Raw genomic sequence first — 17,355 nt, forward strand, 5'->3', positions numbered from 1 at the left:
TGTCTTAGTTTAAGTTTCTTAGTTTCAACTTTTCATTTTGGTGTTTAAAAATTTACAACATTTAATGCGTCTTATTTATCTTTCACTGGATGATTGTTTATTTCTTATTTTTTTTCAATTAAGGTTGATTTGGCACTGGATGTGGAGAAAGCGTTGCCTCTTTATTTGCGTAGAAAGTTACTTCAAGTTGAGGAAGTTGTCCAGCCAAACACCGTGAAATCATGGAGGTTCTGGTCTTTCTGGGGAACAACATTAAAAGCGCCAGCCACATTTCAACAGGTGAGGGAAATTTCTCAGCTAAATAATAATTTCGGTGTAGATACAATTTTTAGATACAAGTATTTTTTCATTTTAGTGCTTCTGTTTCCGTGGTAACTCGTCCTAGGCCAACTTGATATTGACCCTTGGTCTTTGAAGCTGCTTTTAGGAGTGAACTTTTGGCTATCTAGTTGTTGCAAGATAAGAGAGAAGTGTGTTATGGAATTTCTTTGTGGAAAGCTGTGTTAGTGTTATTTATATCTACTGCCGAATTCCACAAGGTTCTTTTAGGCCATCCTGTCTTTTTCTTTGAATGAAAGATCCGGTTCTGGTCATAGAAGTTCTAACTGAACGTCTTTTGCTTGGCCTTAAAAAATGCAATCAGAGATGCTGGAGTTTGTCTGAGGTTCGAAGCAGAGTCCTATTGCTAATCAAGTACAAAGATTTCTCATCTTTAAATCTGCATATCTCTAATTGTTGAACTTATAGGGTCCAATGGAAAAACTTCAAGTTCGACAAGATGAGTTGAGAATGAACGTGAAGTCTCTAAAAAACAAAATGAAAAGCCTACAAACTCAAAACAACCGGATCGAAACTATGCTGACAGCCATCATAAAGCATCACAAAATCACAGTGGAATATGAAGTTGATGACAACGATGATGAGATATGAAACAGAGGTTGAAGTGGAATCGAGATTGCGCGTAAACAAGTAGGCGATTCCAAGTTAAAAAAACATTTGTTTAACCCGCTCATAAATTCATATTCGTGATAGCAGATCTAAGGTTCCGAAGGTTTCTCAATACCTAGTAAAGAAGGATGAAACACTCCAGGGAATGAATCACCGTAGCTACAATTTAACTTTCAACAAATATTTGTTGAAATGGAATGAATTTAGAGAAATTGGGTATCAAAAATATATTTAGCGAAATAAAAGAGAACTGTTTAAACCAAAACGTTTTATATAAAAGGCATTTTCATTGATTCTCAGCAAGGACAATTAGATGAAAATTTGTTATTATTTGTATTTGAATTTCTGGCCATTATTTATTAAAATTATATGCTTTCATTTATAAAATTTTAACAGTTTGATTGCAAATTGAACGTTTTGTAGAGATACCTTGAATTAAACACCGTTGTCGTAAGTCCCTTGCCATGCCACAGTGACAATGACAATTTCTAGAAAGCATGACGTATTTGTTAACAATGGCGGTTACAGGGCAAGTTTATCGCTGCTGTGACAAATTGGCGCTTTGCTGTCCTGATCCTGAACCGATCAAAAGCGGGCCCATGAAGCCGAAATTTTTGGTGAGACAAGCGTATGCCCTGACGAGTGCAGTTACTATAATATTTAGCAAACGGTTTGCAAAAGGCCATTTGCTTTTCTGATCCGATAAACCTTTGACGTGTAAAAACAATCTTATACCTGGAGGCTATATTTTTGGAATGAATTTACTGCCGGGATTTGTTTATTATCTGCATCGTTTATTATCAACCGTATATAACGAGCTGCCTTGCTACACAGTGTCAACGCACATGTGATACTGGCCTGTATTTTCCCTAGCTCTTTATTATCAGTCATTTCCTTTTGACTTGATTTCCCAGTATTTTAACGAATTTCAGCCTGAACCTAGATAAATTCTACTTTATCAATGCTTTGCTTCGTGAACCTCGTTTGAGACCAACTCGTTTCAGGTGCCCTTTAAGAATGCCCTAATTCAGCCAATTCCCCTTTTTTTTCCTTCGAGCAGTTGTTTTTAGACTCTTTTTTTGAGAGACCGACCCCCTCCTCCTCCTATTCATAGCACTACATCCCTGGCTAGAGCTATACCTTTTGTGTACTTGTGAGGTGCCCTTTGGTCTTGTCTAAGGTAATAGGTGGTGTCCTTTAAGAATGAAATATGCTTCTCTTTTACATACGAGGCTTAGAAAGTGGGACAAAAAGACTCGCGATTCATAAGCAGCATCAAGAATTTTTTCCCACAGGAATTAAAAACTAGCAAAATGGCATAAAAGCATAAAACAAAATGCAACGGAAACTATTGTACAAAATTTTACAATTTACATGATTAAGCTCGAGTCGAGCCCTTATTTTATACTATTGCAAATAACAAGAACAGAGAGCATCAAGAATAAATATTTACAAAATATACAGGATTGCTAATTTTTGAGCCAATCTTCTCTACAATCCAGATTATTTGCGCATAGTTTACTGCATCTTTAGACAACAACGGTAGGGTAACCTTTTCTAAGAAAAAGGTTTGTTGAAAAAGCAATCTTTGTAACTATTCTGGTGGGTCAAACTTTAAGCAGTGCGATGAATTGGACCTAAGCAGCTGTTAAACCATCTTCCAACAGGTGCGATCTGTATAATTCTGCAATTACAGCCTGCTACAGTTCACCTTGGCCTAAAACTGGCGTTACCTGAATGTAGATGTTCCTATTTTATCAGGTGTTTCTATTTTTTCTACATTCAATAGATGCTATCATCATTTGTAATCAACTCTCAATTTTGCAACACCAACGAAAGATGTTTCAAATCTGTATATTGAGTTTTGTATATTTTTAGTCAATATTTAATGTTTGTTATTTAATTGAATACGGTTGAATATCAAATAGATGAACTTTTTGATATAGATTTCATCACTCTTTACTCAGCTCTTGGTCAGGCTCCGAGAATATTTGTTTTTCTTCCAATCTTCGTTTCCTCGTAGTTTTGAGAAATCCAGGCTTTGCTATGCGGAGAAAAAACACATATCATTTGATTACGAAGAAATTGATCGGTTTCAAAATAATAATCGGTCTAAAAAATGCAATAGAATGGAATAGAAATGAACGAAGTGGAGTATAATGAAAGAGCAATCCTTTTGGTAAGAAAGGCGCTTTAATGTGAAGCAAATCAACCAAAAATTTGAAAGTTCAGACCATGCATAACGTATCTAACCATATAAATGAAATAGCTTGATATATGTTTGCATTTATAATCACAACAAATACTTCGCCAAAACAGTGGTTCCACTGCTCCGTTTGCAAGGGTTTAATGTTTTCTCTTGTCGATCGATTTAAACAAAAATCTTTTTTTTGCTGTTTTGAACAAACTTTTTTGGATGGCTTTGTTTTGTTTTTTAATTTCTTGAAAGAAAAATACTATAAAAAGCTGTTTTCCAGCTATGGTACCAAATGTTTTATCAGCCTTTATTGAGGTTTTTAAAAGCTTTTCAAGTTAGCTACGAGTTGTAAAGTCATATTCTTCCTTTGAGCAGTTGTTTTTTAGACTCTTTTTGAGAGCCCAACCCCCCCCCCCCCCCCCTCTCCTCCTCCTATTCATAGCACTACATCCTTGGCCAGAGCTATACCTTTTGTGTACTAGCACAAAAAAATTTTCCTTGGTATTTTCTTTACATTTTTTTAGAATTTACATATCCACCATTTTATATTTCAAAACGAAACTACACTAGAAAAGATGGCATGTAGTTCTTTGCCGGGACTGTAAGGAGATTTTCACGTATTTTGTTGTTTTTAGATAATAGCACCAAACTATACTTACGACACTGCAAAGGCTCATTATTTCGTCACAGCTTGGAGCAGCTCGTCTGCTTGACAAACTTTCAGGGATATCCGTCTTTCTGCCGCCAACCTCCTGTTTTCCCTCTGTTTTTCCGTGATCTTTCGCGCATGGAGGCTGCAACCTCGATGTCACGTCGAGAATCGACTCAATGTTCCACGTTGCCATAGTGGCAGAAGGATTTCTTAATGGCTGCGTTTTTCCTTTCACTGAATAGCTTTTACGATGGTTACGATAGGTCCTACTTACGACTTCTTCTGTCCATGGGCAGTTTTTAAGCATTTGTTTACTATCCCTGAGCCATTTGTTATGAATTTGCTTTTTGCAGTTATTGTTCAATATATTGGCGTTCATGTCTGTTTTCGAACTTGACGCTAAGTAGTCGTTGCACCCAAACGAACTTCCAAACTGTCCTTTTGAACCAAAACAAGCTCTGTCTGAATTTTCAAAATTCGACAAATTTTCTCTTTCGACACATTCCAACAGAAAGCTGTCAGGGGAGGAACATTTTTCCTGTTTTGATTGCGTTGTCTGCAGCGTCAACTGCGGCGATTCCTTTGTTTGCCGTTCAGTTTTTTGGTCTTCGTGCGGACTTTTGAACCCATTATCGTCTATAAATTCGAAATCATCTAACTCCATATCAAGGAGAATTCCGTCAATTACGCTAGGTTTTCCCAGGACCCTCGTCTGATTAATTTTACTATTGCCTCCGAAATTCTTTTTGCTAGTGCCAGAATGCCAAAATGGGCATACTTCATTTTGTTCCAAGTTTTTAACTTCCATATCTTCACCTTGTTCGGCTAAAATAACGGCTACGTGCCAAGAACCAAGTGCTACTTTTAAGACATTTTCACTAATCGTTTGAACTTTAAAAGGTCCTCGAATAAAACTGTGAGTTGATTTGCCTCCAACAAGAACTTCCCACATGTTTTTACCCCACATGTACAATGTGCCATCTTGGAGTATAGTCGCAGTAGTATCATCCCTACATGCAATTTCAAGAGAAGGACCAATTTGTAAAACCTCTGTCAGATTTATCGGCACCTGGGTTTGCATCTCGCTCAGAGATGCTTCCAATTGTCCCTGTAAAAAGCAAAAATATATTGTCATGTCATCCATATTTGCAAACGAACGTAGTGCCTGTTCACGGCTTATAAATAAGCAAACAATCGAGGGACCAATCACTTCATGAAATTCCCTTACATTTTTGGTGAAAGCCCAATGTTTACTTGGAAAATTTAAAAAAAAATTGTTTTGGTGGAAATTTCGTACGTATTTTCCCAAAGCGACTTGCTCCTTGCGAACAATCCTTCCCAAAGCTTTGATTTGTTCGATGTTGCCTTGCTCTTACCTCTTTGTTGCTACCCCAAGCAAATATGTTCCCATTTATGGACACGGCAACAGAATGGCTATCCCCTGCAGCTAATGAAACAAGCATTTCCTCTACACCGCGAACCAACGAAGGGTGCAACAAGTCATCGCCTGAACCACACCCTGGACCGTATCCCCAGTTATACACATCGCCTTCCTCTAAAAAGTAAGGAACTATGATTACATCAAGAAGGAACTGTTTAAATATGTCTAACAATAATGAGAAAAGATGATCTAATATTGTTGAAAACGATTCAACACCATCATGGCCCATTAAGGACTGGGCAGATAAGATAGATATACGATACCAACACTGAAAATTATTTGGTTGCCAAACATTCAATCGCGATAGTTTCTCTCGCTTGCTTCTCGCAAAATTTATAAGATACAAAGCATGTAAATGCATTGTTCTGCAGCACTTTGGTTCCCACTTCAAATAACAGAAGTCTTGTTGCAATTTTTAGAGGTCGAAATTTTGCGTTGATCCCTTTTAAAGTGAGACAAATTTCTGGCTGATTTGCCCACGCCACTACCTGATGGTATCTTTCAGCACGAGACAAGTATGAGCAACCTAGCTAGATCCGTTCCGTTATACAGCTCTATTAATTTTGCAACAGACCAATTGACAACAATCTTCATTCTAAACCGTTTGATTTTAGAAACAATTCATGTTGCTTGATATTTTGTAACAGCAGCACCTTTCAAGGCGTTTGGCCACTATTGGTTATCTTGCTTGTGTGCATCGCAACTTTTCAATTCTATGTTAAAATTGCTTCAGAATTTTATATTTAAATCATGTTTTCTTCAGGGAATAAAATTGAAAAGACGGCTGAGAAACTAGAAATTGAGTTGATTATAAAAGAAGAGGTGTCTCAAATTGTTCTTTTTTCAAAGTACCCCGGCCTTCCTGGCCCTAATTTCTAATTTTTAATGTTGCATTTGGTGAGGCTGGAAGAACTCGCACCAGTACATAACTGCCAACAGTTACGAAGGCAACTGTTATGTTCACTGCGCCACAAAAATGTACCACATGGTCCGTAATTGAACTTCAGAATCCTTAAGAAATCTTGTATAAAAACTTTCGACCGTGGCCAAAGGACAAAAGCACCTATGTCCCTTTCTGTGAAACATATTTGAAACTACATACCTGAAAGACAAAGTGAATGGAAACTGCCACATGCTATGCTCTTTACCAAATTTGGCAATTTTGTCACCTGTTGTGGCACAGACGTCTCGACCTTACTGCCCAAACCAAGTTGACCCCTATTATTGGCACCGCTCGCATAAACCAAGCCTCTTTCCGTCAGGTACATTGTATGTCTTGCTCCACATGCAACGTCTTTAACCTGAGATCTTCGTAAGATGTATCTTTCCTCGATTTCCACTTTCACCTGCACCAAAAAAGAGACATCAAGTTTACCAAAAATATTCTTAAGTAAAACTGTTGGTCACAACATTGTTAAAAAATGTTGAAACTGCCAAATTCATAAAAACTGATCTATGAAGCACCAAGGTTGTTTGGTTGCATGAAGCTGAAGTTCATTCATTCAACATGAACTCTAATATATATTCCTAGTTGCAAGTCACCAGTTACGTTATGTGAACTTAATTAAGCAACCAGTTCAAAAGAGCTTTGGTGGGGTAGATAAAAGACTTCGTGAATACGTAGCTGTTCTTGTTCATTATGACGAAAATCTTAAATAATTCACTGATGATGTAGAGTAATAACTAAATTGTAATAAAGTCTTTGAATAAGCCTAAAATTGATACAAAATTAAAAGTTTCCATCTCCTTACGAACATAAAATTGTTCTGTTCCATAGCGTGAGAATCACTGTTTTTGTCTAAAAATTTCTTTTTGAATAATTGTATGTTGTTTCTGCAATTTCGAGACTGTTTTTGTTTTCACTGAGACAGGAAATGTACAAGAAATACTACCGTTTTCTGTCGAAAGGGGTATTCTCCTGGTACCCTAAATTGTGTAACCACAATATCACTTTGGGGGGGGGGGGGGGACTCAAGGTGTCACTATAAAGTATAGGCAAGCTTCCTTATAAATATTACTATGCAAATCATTGGGGACGAGGGCGTGCCCCGTTGGTTATTCCACCAAAATTAAAATTAAAACAAATATATAGCAACAGTTTCCACCTACCCATTTCCCTAGATCAAAACAACTTCTACGACTCCTTCCGCCTTCATTATGACAGCGTTCTTTACCAAAACGCATGCAGCTTCCATCTTTGAACCAAATGATAGATGTCTGACTGCCACAACTAATTCCAACAATGTCTCCATCGAAGGATTCTATGAGTTTAGGCCTTTCGTATAGATTTCTCCCTTTCTCGCTGATTTTAATGCCGAGCTGGCCATTCGAGTTATTACCCCACCCAAAAAGCTTTTTGCTATCTAGAACAAAACATCAATTGACTTTTAAAAATTAACATTAGAATGAAATACACAATCAAGTCACATCGTATCCTAAATCCTATGCACAAGCTAGACGAATTTGATTCTTAAACGTGCTTTGAAAAGTTCTAAATTCATCTAAATTCATCGACCTTTTTTGAATATATTTCATTGAGAGTGTCGCTTTTTGAGAATTAAATTAGATGTCAAAATGAACTGAAGATTCGCAAAAATTTTAAGGATTAAAAGTTTTGTTTTTAGAGTCTAGCTAGAAAGTGCGTTTGCACGATGCACAGAAAGGGCGTTTTTGGCAGATATACACTACCGTCTTCAGGTACGAGTTGCTCAACATTTTTCCTTTAATCACCGAAAACGGGCAAAAGTGATAGTGTAAAGTTGCACGTTTTCAAGTTGAACGTCTTTACGTAAAGCTGTCAAATTGGGAATGTTCTTACTCCGCAAAAATTGACCTCTGGAACGTTTTGGGCATATCCCCTAGAACCTGCATTAGGTCATCTAGAATCTTCTCTAAAATTAGATTTTCACCCTCTTTTCTGTTCTCTTATATTTAATTACCTGTGGTTTAGTTTAATTACTATTTATATTTCAATATTTTTGTTCTCGCTGATATTATAATATTAAATATCAGCTCAATATAATATTAATATTTTTATATATTGAATGTATTAAAGAATTTTAATATAATAGACAAAGTAAATAGTTTTCGAAATTATCATTTTGTAAAACATAGATCCATAGCCTCAGATTTCGAAGAACTCGCGATTTGCTTTGTTTTATTCCCATGTGACATTACAACTGGGCTAACTGATCCGTTATTTTGCTGATTCTTCATATGTCACAGGTATTGGGAGCAGAAATTATGGCATTGGACTCTTAGTCCAACTTATCATGGTCTTTGAAATAATTTCACATTTGCCTACAAATGAGCTATACCTCTTAGCATCTAAATTGACCTCATACACCTTACTTCTCTGGGTACCAGAGACACATAAATTCGAGCGCGGAAATAGAAGATAGGAGAGAAGAAGCGGAGGAATTCTTCTCAGCTAGACGCTCCTCCGCCTCTCCGCCTCTCCGCTTCTCCGCTTGGTTTTCTATTTACGCGCTAAAAAAATTTGTGGCGCTAGCACCCAGGGTAACTCTTTGCATACCAGTCTCAGCGTTGTGTCGCGTGAGACAGTGACAAATTAAGCTACATCAGTTTATTAATAACTACTAACATTAGTAATTTAACATTAGCGCCCAATATTTGTAAACAGTTTTTGCTTTTAAATTCATTCTGTGAGCCGTATTGAACAAGTCGTTGGTCGAGCGTTTGACACTCCTTTTCGGGATATGAGTTCAACAGACGACAGAAAAAGAGAACGTGAATAGAGCAATGTCTACTTCGAGGTTTAGTGTAGTTGCTGCTGCCCAAAACAGATCTGCTATGACATTTTAACCTAAAGGCTGTTTGCACAAAAGATTTGTAGAACATTCAACAGCGGTTTTAGAGACTGCTGGGCCAAAAAATTTGCGGGGGCCTTGTTCTTTACAATTTTAACATTTTACATAGGCATGGGGCCTTTGCTGGAAACTTGAGTGCGGGGCCAGGAGCCGTGGCCCCCTGTACTCCCCTTAAACCGTTACTGAAACCATTTACGTAATTCTCACCTGTAACGATGATGGTGTGGCTTGCACCACAGCCAATCAGCCGTACAGTTTCGTTTTTCAGCTCTTGCAGGACACCATCCATTGGGGATACGTTCACTCCACTGCCTTGCCCGTGCTGACCAAACTGTCCGCATCCCCATACGTGCAGCATTTTTAGAAACTGTTTCGTTATTCAGCGCTTGATGTTAAGTGGATGCGGACTAGGGACCTTTTCCGGATTAGTTTTTATTCCAGAACAATTCATAGAGACTATGGAATAATTTTACGAGCTTGAAAGGTCACTCGTTTTAGGTTTCAGCAGCTGTACCGCACGTCTTGTTACTTTGTCTGAGTGATTCAGATTTCAATTCCAAGTCTTGTATTACACGAGCCACTGACATCATTCCCGCAACTCTTTCATTAAATCACTGCTAAGATAATTCCTTTTAATTGCTTCTTCCCTCAGCATAAGACTATTTATTCAATTTGTATGCGGATATCTCGCAGTTGCGTTTATGGCGTAAAAACTCTTAGAGAATACAATACAGTTGATAATACAAGCTACAAAGAGTCTTTGTTGTGACAGTTTCCCCTTGGAGATAGCTCATCAGAGGCATCGAAAATTAAAAGCCGCAGAAGGCCACCAAATGTGATGTTTTTTCCCAAACCTAGGTCATTTATGACCAGTAGATTTACTAGCAATTAATTTCCTCACAAATATTACTTCATGGTTTAAAGGTTTGAATTGATTTCTACACAATAGTAATGGTTCGTTTTCAAAAGCGCAATCTTGAAACAGTTCCCCCTTTACCTCGACACATAGGCGTACCAGGGCTTCAGCTTCCCCTAGATTCGAGCAGCTGATTTTTCGGGTAAAATTCAGGCAGGAGCCTTCACCAAAAACAAAAAGTATAAGAAAAAAACATGTTTAACATGTTTAGAAATCTCTGAGATGAAAAAATTAAGTGATCGTAATCGTTAGCGCTTTTGGAAGTAATGGAATATGGTAAAAGTTAGCTTACATCGTAGACCCCCTCTTCCAAACGAAGATGTCTGTTGGGTGGAAAAACACAAAAAGCGACTAGAACAGCAACAGAAAGAGGCTGTAATGCTGTCATAACTGCTGAAATATCTAACTTTTGTCAACGAGAATAAATGTCAATTTGTGTCGTTTTTGCACTGAATGGTGTCCGAAAGGAAGTTTTTGCTAAATTTTACAAAACTCAGTCTTCAGCAAAGCGTATGTAGAAACTTGTTGGCAAATGCTTCGACGGTCTAATATTAAGTTGTCTAAACAATGGTTAATATCAGTTTTTGTAGAGCCATTAAAAGTTGGTATAAACTTTTGAAAGACTTTCTATGGTCGCAAAAATGTCAAGAGCATATGTATAACTTGACTTCAAAAGCACCAAAACAGGCTTGGCATGCTAATCTTGATAAACTTGTGGGGGTTATTAGAACACACCTTGTCCCACCAAAAGCACCAAAAGGTACACCGTGTCGATGTCCCTTGGTAGCTTACGCGTCCTTGTTTCAGTTAACCCAGCCTCATTTCATTGACAAATGATAAACTTTGCCTTGGGACCGACATTTTCAATCGTCATAGACACAAATACCAAACAAAATTCACCAATGAGCAGGTGCTTGTTTTCCTTCACATAAACTTTCATACAGATTTTAAGCTTGTCCTAGCATCTTGTCTTGGCGTGATAGAAGGTGTTTTAAGTGTTGTTTTATCGCTAGCATAAGGTCTTCAGCAAAGATAGACAGCAAAATGAAAAGTTTGGCTCCCTCAAGTTACTAGCATGGGTTCAAAAAATAAACCAGTCATCGGTATCCTCGCCCAAGAGATTGCAAGAAATGTGATTCCTGAGAATATTGCTGGCAGTGCATATATATCATCTGTATACGTCAAGTTTATGGAAAGTTTGGGGGCTGATGTAGTGCCTATACCAACAAACTGTGATTCCGAAGATCTAACAAAAACGTTTGCATCAATTAATGCTCTTCTCATTCCTGGTGGTGGTGCGAGTTTGACTGACTCGAAATTCATGAGAAATTTAAAGTTTCTGTATGAACTTGCTATGGCGGCAAATGATGGTGGTGATTACTTTCCGATTTGGGGAATCTGTTTGGGTTTCGAGGCACTGCTTGTTCTTTGCGAAGGAATATCAATTCTGACAGAAGCGGATGCTCTTGATCTCTCAATGCCAACCATCTTCACGGAGAATGCAGAGAAAAGTAAAACGTTTGCTGCTGCAAATGAAAGATTAATGAATTTATTCTGCAATGAACCCGTGAAATATCATTATCACAAGAAATGTGTTGAGATGGAGAATTTTCTTCATTCGCCAGGAATTACGTCACAGTATTCTGCGCTTTGTTATGACGAGGACAGGACGAAGAAATGTTTTGTGTCTTTAATAGAAGGTATCTTTCCTTTGTTTGCAATATTAAACAGTGAAACAATATCCAGTTATCTGAGCAAGGAAATTCAATCAAATTTTGTTATGTAGCCTCTGAGCATTCAAAAGTTTTCTTAAAGCAAAGATTTAACGCCACAAAGCTAGTAATTCTCAGTCTAGGTACAGTAATTCCAACGCATGATCTTCTAGGACAATAGCTAAGAATTTTCTAAATTCTGCACACATTTCTATATCTGATTGCATATATCTGGTTGTTTGAGACCGTCTACACTATTCATATGTGATTCCAACGACTTTGGCAGGGACCGTATATGTCAAATTGATTTGCATTTTCACTGTTTAAATTTGTTTTAGGGAGAAAGTATCCATTTTACGGCGTCCAGTGGCACCCCGAGAAAATTTTGCACGACATGACACCTGGTTTAAGAATTCCTAGATCCAAAGAAGCTGAAGAAGCATCAGAATTTCTTGGAAACTTTTTCATAAACGAGGCTACTAAGAATCAACATGCTTTCCAATCTTGTGATGAAAAACAAAGGTATTTGATACAAAACTATACCGAATATTATACCGGAGAACTCAGCCGTATTCAATATGCGTATATATTCTGATATTTTAGAAATTTCATTAAAGCTATGGCCTTACATTTTGGCAAACAGTAGATGCAACGCGATCAGTCAATGTGATCGCTTGCGTCAAACGAAAAGGCCTGTTAAATACAGGGCATCGGGTTTCCATACCTGGAAATTTCCATACCTCTCTTTTCTCTCTTTTGAAGATTTTTAAGGTCAGTCGATGAATTTTTCTGAAAAGATACATTTTGCAAACATGAATTAAATTGATGTTATTAAATTCATTTAGTTAACATCCATGCATCTAGTTGTTAATTTCTATATTGCATCCTGAAGAAGAGTTCTGCTCAAAACGTTGTACTTATATTTCATTCTTGTACAAATTCGTTATTTCGTTGCATCAATTTTTGCTCATTACTCGACGTACAACTAGACCGCGTGCAGACTCTACGGAGGAGACGCACGCACGTCTGAACGCAGGCTACGTACAACACGTTCAACTCCATTGATTATCAATCGATCAGTGATAGCTTGATAAGACAATCTACTTCATTCTATAGACTATATAGAGTATAGGATGCTCATACAAAATGACCGCATACGCTGTTTTGTTGCATTTATAAGTAATTTTAAAAAACGTAACAACACCTGATTGAAATAACCGAGCAAATCGAGCGAGCAATCAAGATTTTTAAACTATCAGCTATCTAGATGAAACTTTTTTTGCAAAAAAGCAGTTATTTTAAGTCCATTGTTTTCGATACATAGCCTGAAAACAGGTAGGAATAGATTTAGAGCCCACAAAAAATGTAAAAAAATCATTTTAATCAATTTTGAAACAACTTTAGAAATAAAGGCCATGACAAGGACAAGAACAGTTATTGCAAAATAGATACTTCGCAAAAGGGACACTTTGAAATTGTATCTTGTTGACAGTTGCCACAGTAACCAGCATTTGAAAGTACTTTTGAGACAATACTCTTTAGCTTTCACTTCGAATGTAATTATTCCATGAAACTTTTTGATTTGAAACGATCTAATTTGAATTTGAAGACACATTTTGCTGTTGTTTACAATAATTTCAAAGCTAATTTTAGAAATTTCCAACGTCAGTAAAGTTTATCCATTAAACAATATGCTTGTTCTTATTTATCCTTTGTTACTGAGTTGGATTTTGGATTTTACTATATTTTAATCTAAATTAGCCCTCCCCTTTGCCCGAGGATGCTTAAAAAACCGTGTTATGTGAAGAAGTTGATAGTTATGTCCAAATCTTAACCTCTCATCGCTGAAATGTTAGGAGATAAGAGGGGGGCTAAATTAGCCCTCCCCTTTGCCCGAGGATGCTGAGAAAACTATGCTATGTGAAGAAGTTGATAGTCATGTTCAAATTTTAACCTACTATCGCTGAACAGTTAGGAGATAAGAGGGGGAGCCAAATTAGCCCTCCCCTTTTTCTGAGGATGCTTAGAAAACTGTGCTATGTGAAGAAGTTGATAGTCATGTCCAAATTTTAACCTACTATCGCTGAACAGTTAGGAGATAAGAGGGGGAGCCAAATTAGCCCTCCCCTTTGCCCGAGGATGCTTAGAAAACTGAGCTATGTGAAGAAGTTGATAGTCATGTCCAAATTTTAACCTACTATCGCTGAACAGTTAGGAGATAAGAGGGGGAACCAAATTAGCCCTCCCCTTTGCCCGAGGATGCTTAGAAAGCTGTGCTATGTGAAGAAGTTGATAGTCATGACCAAATTTTAACCTACTATCGCTGAACAGTTAGGAGATAAGAGGGGGAGCCAAATTAGCCCTCCCCTTTGCCCGAGGATGCTTAGAAACCGTGTTCCAGATAGGGTTAAGAATTCGCCGGCGCCTTATGGAAAGCCCAATGAAGAAAATTGTTTGGTAACTAAACTTTGATGGCGGAAAATGGCACCAATTCCATTTTCCTATACATAGCTATTAATGATTAGACCAGCCAAAGTTTTGTAAATAAACTATCGTAAGGTTTCTTTTTCCTAGCGGAGGTGGTTAGTGTCTTTTACATAAAAATCTCAGAATTTCTAAAGAAAACAAACCTACAGAAAATTTTCGATCAATAGGAATATCACCATTAGAAATGCCAAAACTACTAAATGCCAGAACATAACAGAACAAAACTTTCAAATCCTATTACCTCATAAAATGTACAGAACCGATTAACAACAGCAATTACTTGGAATATGATTTCAACATGTCAAAATTTGAAACAGGCAATTAGGAAATTCATCTGGAGGGAAAGGTAACATTTCAAACGGATGGAAACTGGAACAGGATACGTTAAATTACATGTTGTTTTTACAGATATTGAGTAACTTTTGCATGTTTGGTATTTTTAGGGTGCTAAAAATATGGGAGGCGGCAGGTAATTTGAAATTGTATCGGTTAAACGGTACTTTCAGCTTTGAATGTGTTTCTTTGTTCTTAAAATGAAAGAAATTTGCAATCAAGTTTATTAAAATAAATTTATTTAAGAAAAGTAAAGATAAGTTCAGTAAGCGGAGCAGACGATCAAGGCAGGACTGCAGGAGCAGGGCTTCGGTGCATTGCATCCACTGCAGAAGACTTGCGGAGATGATGCCGGGATTTGACCAGGTGGACGACATGCAGGACGACGGGAAGTCAGGTCTTCAAATTTGCCATTGGAGAAGATAGTTGGTGGAAGTTTAACATGTTGCGAGAAGCGGGACAGACTGTTGAGATGATCTGTCGGCGATGATAAAGAAGAGTACAGCAGTACCGGGTTTTTGGTACAACAAAACAACCTGGATTTACCATATATTCAAAGGATTGCAGCTATACAATGAGGTCGAGGAAACTGGAATGCACACATTGACGTCGAGTCGAAGCAGTAAACTGAAAGCAGCTTGCAGGCATGTGGAACATCCCTATGGGTAGACAGAAAATCTTTAAAGAATGTTCTACATTTTTAAAAGAAATAGTTACACACAATCATGATGTTTTGAAAGTCACAGAAAGGCAGGGCCGCCGAGAGGGGGAGCAAGGAGGCAAATTGCCCCGGGGTCTCGAGGTCTAGGGGGCCTCATAGAGCAATGAATTTCGCTTTCAAATGGAATTATTTAAAACTAGCAAACTTTTGTGTAAAAAATAACGCGTTATGAAGAATGATGAAAAAATTAAAAATTAAAGGGCCTCTCCAGCCAAAAAAAAATTTGTTTAATGACTAAAAAGTTAACATCTGGTGCGTGTATTATGGCAAAGTCGTTCTTTTTGCGAAATTCAAATTAGTTTAGAAGTCATAAGGCTTTAAAGTTCCACCTTCCGAGAAAAAAAACGACAAAAGCCGAATCAGTTTGGTGACATTCTGACGTCACAATGTGCGGCTCTCGTTCGCCATGAATTTAGTATATCTTTCACCGAAGTGTGAAGGAGTCATGGTCACGCGTTGATAACTGTATCTAATGCACGACGTCACGAAATGCACAGTGACGTCAAAATTCAATTCAATTATCGAAATGCAAGAACTTATATCTCACAAACTGTAAAAAATATCGAAAAACAAATAACGAATTCGTGATCAGCAGGTTCAACTCCTTTAGATTAGCCAATAAAATGCAAGTGCAAAATTTGGCCTGAGAGGCCCTTTAAAGCCTTATAACTTCTAAACTAATTGGAATTTCGCAAAAACAACCACTTTGCCATAATACACGGACCAGATGCTAACTTTTTAGTCAATACAAAAAAAATTTTTTGGCTGGAGAGGACCTTCAAGTTTTGCCCCAGGGCCGCCAAAACCTCTCGGCGGCCTTGCAGAAAGGTCAAATAAAAGCCCTACAAAGTACCATATCAATATTCTCACATACAATGAAATTATAATTGCTTAAAAATTTGACAAAAGCGCATTATAGTTACTATTAGGAAAAAAGTTGACACAAACCTAGTGGTAACGCTCGGCTAAATGTAGGCGGATGTTCTTGAATGCCTCCACGTGATCTAGGCCATAACGCTCCCTCCACATAAACTCATCAAAGTAAGAGGGTATCATTTCTGAGACGCTGCCATGGCATGCCTTCAGTTTACGCTTCGCTCTTGAACAGTAGGTCTCAACGCCTTTTGTGTGCACTCCAGTGTTAGGGTCAACAACGACGTCAGCGTGTATCATTACTTCGTGTTTGTACCCCAACGCTCCCAAACCATTGTATACTGCCAAACTATTGGAATATATGATAGATCCAGGTCGTATGTAACGTTTTATGAGTTGCTCCAAAGTTGGTGCATCCCGTCTGTCGACAAGCTCGACGACACCAACCTTTCTTTGCCGGTCATACATCCCAAAAACCCACAGATCTTGATGGGGCCTAGCGGCCCCCCTGCTGTACTTTCTTTTAATCATCATCGATTCGTCGATCTCAACAATCTGGTCCTGTCCTCCAAGCATTCTGTCGTCCATAGGAAGTTGTAGAAGCTTGGAATGACATTCTCCCCGCAACATGTTGAACCAGTCGATTACTGTTGATTCTGATACACCTACCATGACACTTGTGGCTGTCATGCAGGTATCTACAGACCAACAGTACACGATTAACACTATCTTCCCCAAAGACAAGTTTGATTTTTCAAAGAACGATCCATCACGGATCGACCTCGTTTTCCCACATCTGCATCGCCACCTAACACCATCCTGGCTGTCAGCCCTTGGCACCATCTCCATTTGCCTCCTGCAATTTCGCTCTCTACACCGTACACCCTTTCTGAGCAAACCCTGCTCCTGCAACCACTCTATGGTCTGCAAGGTATTCTGCAATATCGCCATGAGCGTCAACAGATTCATTTTTGCTTAGATGCTGATAAACCGTCGTACGTTTGATAAATGTTTAAAGTAGCTGTTTAATGTCTCCCTCGTTATATAAAGCTGCAGTGTATTTTCAATTTCATGTAGACGCAATAATCGAGAATTTGTCAAGTGATACTCCAAAAGACAGCGTGTGTTATTAAAGGAATTTGGATGAATGCCAAGAATAGATATGCTGCTTATTGTTTATGTGTGAGAAAGCTATTATTTCCTTCACGCCTTCCTGCTTTTGACAAATAGACAGGAAGCGTCTGC

The 17,355-nt window shown here is 38.0% G+C and overlaps 4 protein-coding genes across 5 annotated transcripts in view; 2 read left to right on the forward strand and 2 right to left on the reverse strand.

Annotated features, from left to right (window-relative positions):
* The window catches only part of LOC135685270 (uncharacterized), a 25,663-nt gene extending 22,774 nt beyond the window's left edge, over positions 1-2,889 (forward strand). Inside the window, exons 20-21 of the mRNA XM_065201150.2 lie at positions 124-279; positions 748-2,889. Coding sequence (XP_065057222.2) covers positions 124-279; positions 748-930 — 339 coding nt within the window. The 3' untranslated portion in view covers positions 931-2,889. The remainder of the gene's footprint in view (positions 1-123; positions 280-747) is intronic.
* LOC135685268 (uncharacterized) lies at positions 2,855-9,672 on the reverse strand. 2 transcript variants are annotated; one of them, XM_065201149.2, is made up of 6 exons: positions 9,276-9,615; positions 7,348-7,601; positions 6,341-6,584; positions 5,174-5,352; positions 3,805-4,905; positions 2,855-2,992 (listed from the first exon to the last, which is right to left on the reverse strand). In XM_065201149.2, exons 1-6 carry the CDS (start codon positions 9,424-9,426, stop codon positions 2,912-2,914), a joined length of 2,010 nt encoding a protein of 669 aa, XP_065057221.2. In that variant the 5' UTR covers positions 9,427-9,615; the 3' UTR covers positions 2,855-2,911. The 2 variants fall into 2 exon arrangements, with proteins under 2 accessions (XP_065057221.2, XP_088968810.1); XM_089112684.1 differs by lacking the exon at positions 2,855-2,992 and having other exon boundaries at positions 3,587-4,905; positions 9,276-9,672.
* Positions 9,673-10,917: 1,245 nt separating this feature from the next.
* LOC135685461 (gamma-glutamyl hydrolase) lies at positions 10,918-13,294 on the forward strand. Its single transcript, XM_065201409.2, has 2 exons — positions 10,918-11,684; positions 12,035-13,294. Exons 1-2 carry the CDS (start codon positions 11,060-11,062, stop codon positions 12,289-12,291), a joined length of 882 nt encoding a protein of 293 aa, XP_065057481.2. The 5' UTR covers positions 10,918-11,059; the 3' UTR covers positions 12,292-13,294.
* A 1,444-nt stretch (positions 13,295-14,738) lies between these two features.
* On the reverse strand, positions 14,739-17,355 carry LOC135685577 (uncharacterized). The gene is made up of 2 exons (XM_089112685.1): positions 16,186-17,355; positions 14,739-15,175 (listed from the first exon to the last, which is right to left on the reverse strand). The coding sequence occupies exon 1, from the start codon at positions 17,077-17,079 to the stop codon at positions 16,186-16,188; it is 894 nt and encodes a 297-aa protein (XP_088968811.1). The 5' UTR covers positions 17,080-17,355; the 3' UTR covers positions 14,739-15,175.

Source organism: Rhopilema esculentum, chromosome 15 (assembly GCF_057945365.1).
Source record: "Rhopilema esculentum isolate cy_ngs chromosome 15, ASM5794536v1, whole genome shotgun sequence".
In the NCBI taxonomy this organism is placed as follows: Eukaryota; Metazoa; Cnidaria; class Scyphozoa; order Rhizostomeae; family Rhizostomatidae; genus Rhopilema; species Rhopilema esculentum.

What these genes read in the sequence shown, in the direction of transcription:
- LOC135685268 (XM_089112684.1), bottom strand. Translation starts at nt 9,426, where the DNA reads ATGCTGCACGTATGGGGATGCGGACAGTTTGGTCAGCACGGGCAAGGC. An exon ending in GTTTTGATCTAGGGAAATGG is followed by an intron (nt 6,585 to 7,347) that starts GTAGGTGGAAAC and finishes TTTTTGGTGCAG; the next exon opens with GTGAAAGTGGAAATCGAGGA. An exon ending in CCATTCACTTTGTCTTTCAG is followed by an intron (nt 5,353 to 6,340) that starts GTATGTAGTTTC and finishes CTTACTTTTTAG; the next exon opens with AGGAAGGCGATGTGTATAAC.
- LOC135685461 (XM_065201409.2), top strand. Translation starts at nt 11,060, where the DNA reads ATGGGTTCAAAAAATAAACCAGTCATCGGTATCCTCGCCCAAGAGATT. An exon ending in TTTTGTGTCTTTAATAGAAG is followed by an intron (nt 11,685 to 12,034) that starts GTATCTTTCCTT and finishes AATTTGTTTTAG; the next exon opens with GGAGAAAGTATCCATTTTAC.
- LOC135685577 (XM_089112685.1), bottom strand. Translation starts at nt 17,079, where the DNA reads ATGAATCTGTTGACGCTCATGGCGATATTGCAGAATACCTTGCAGACC.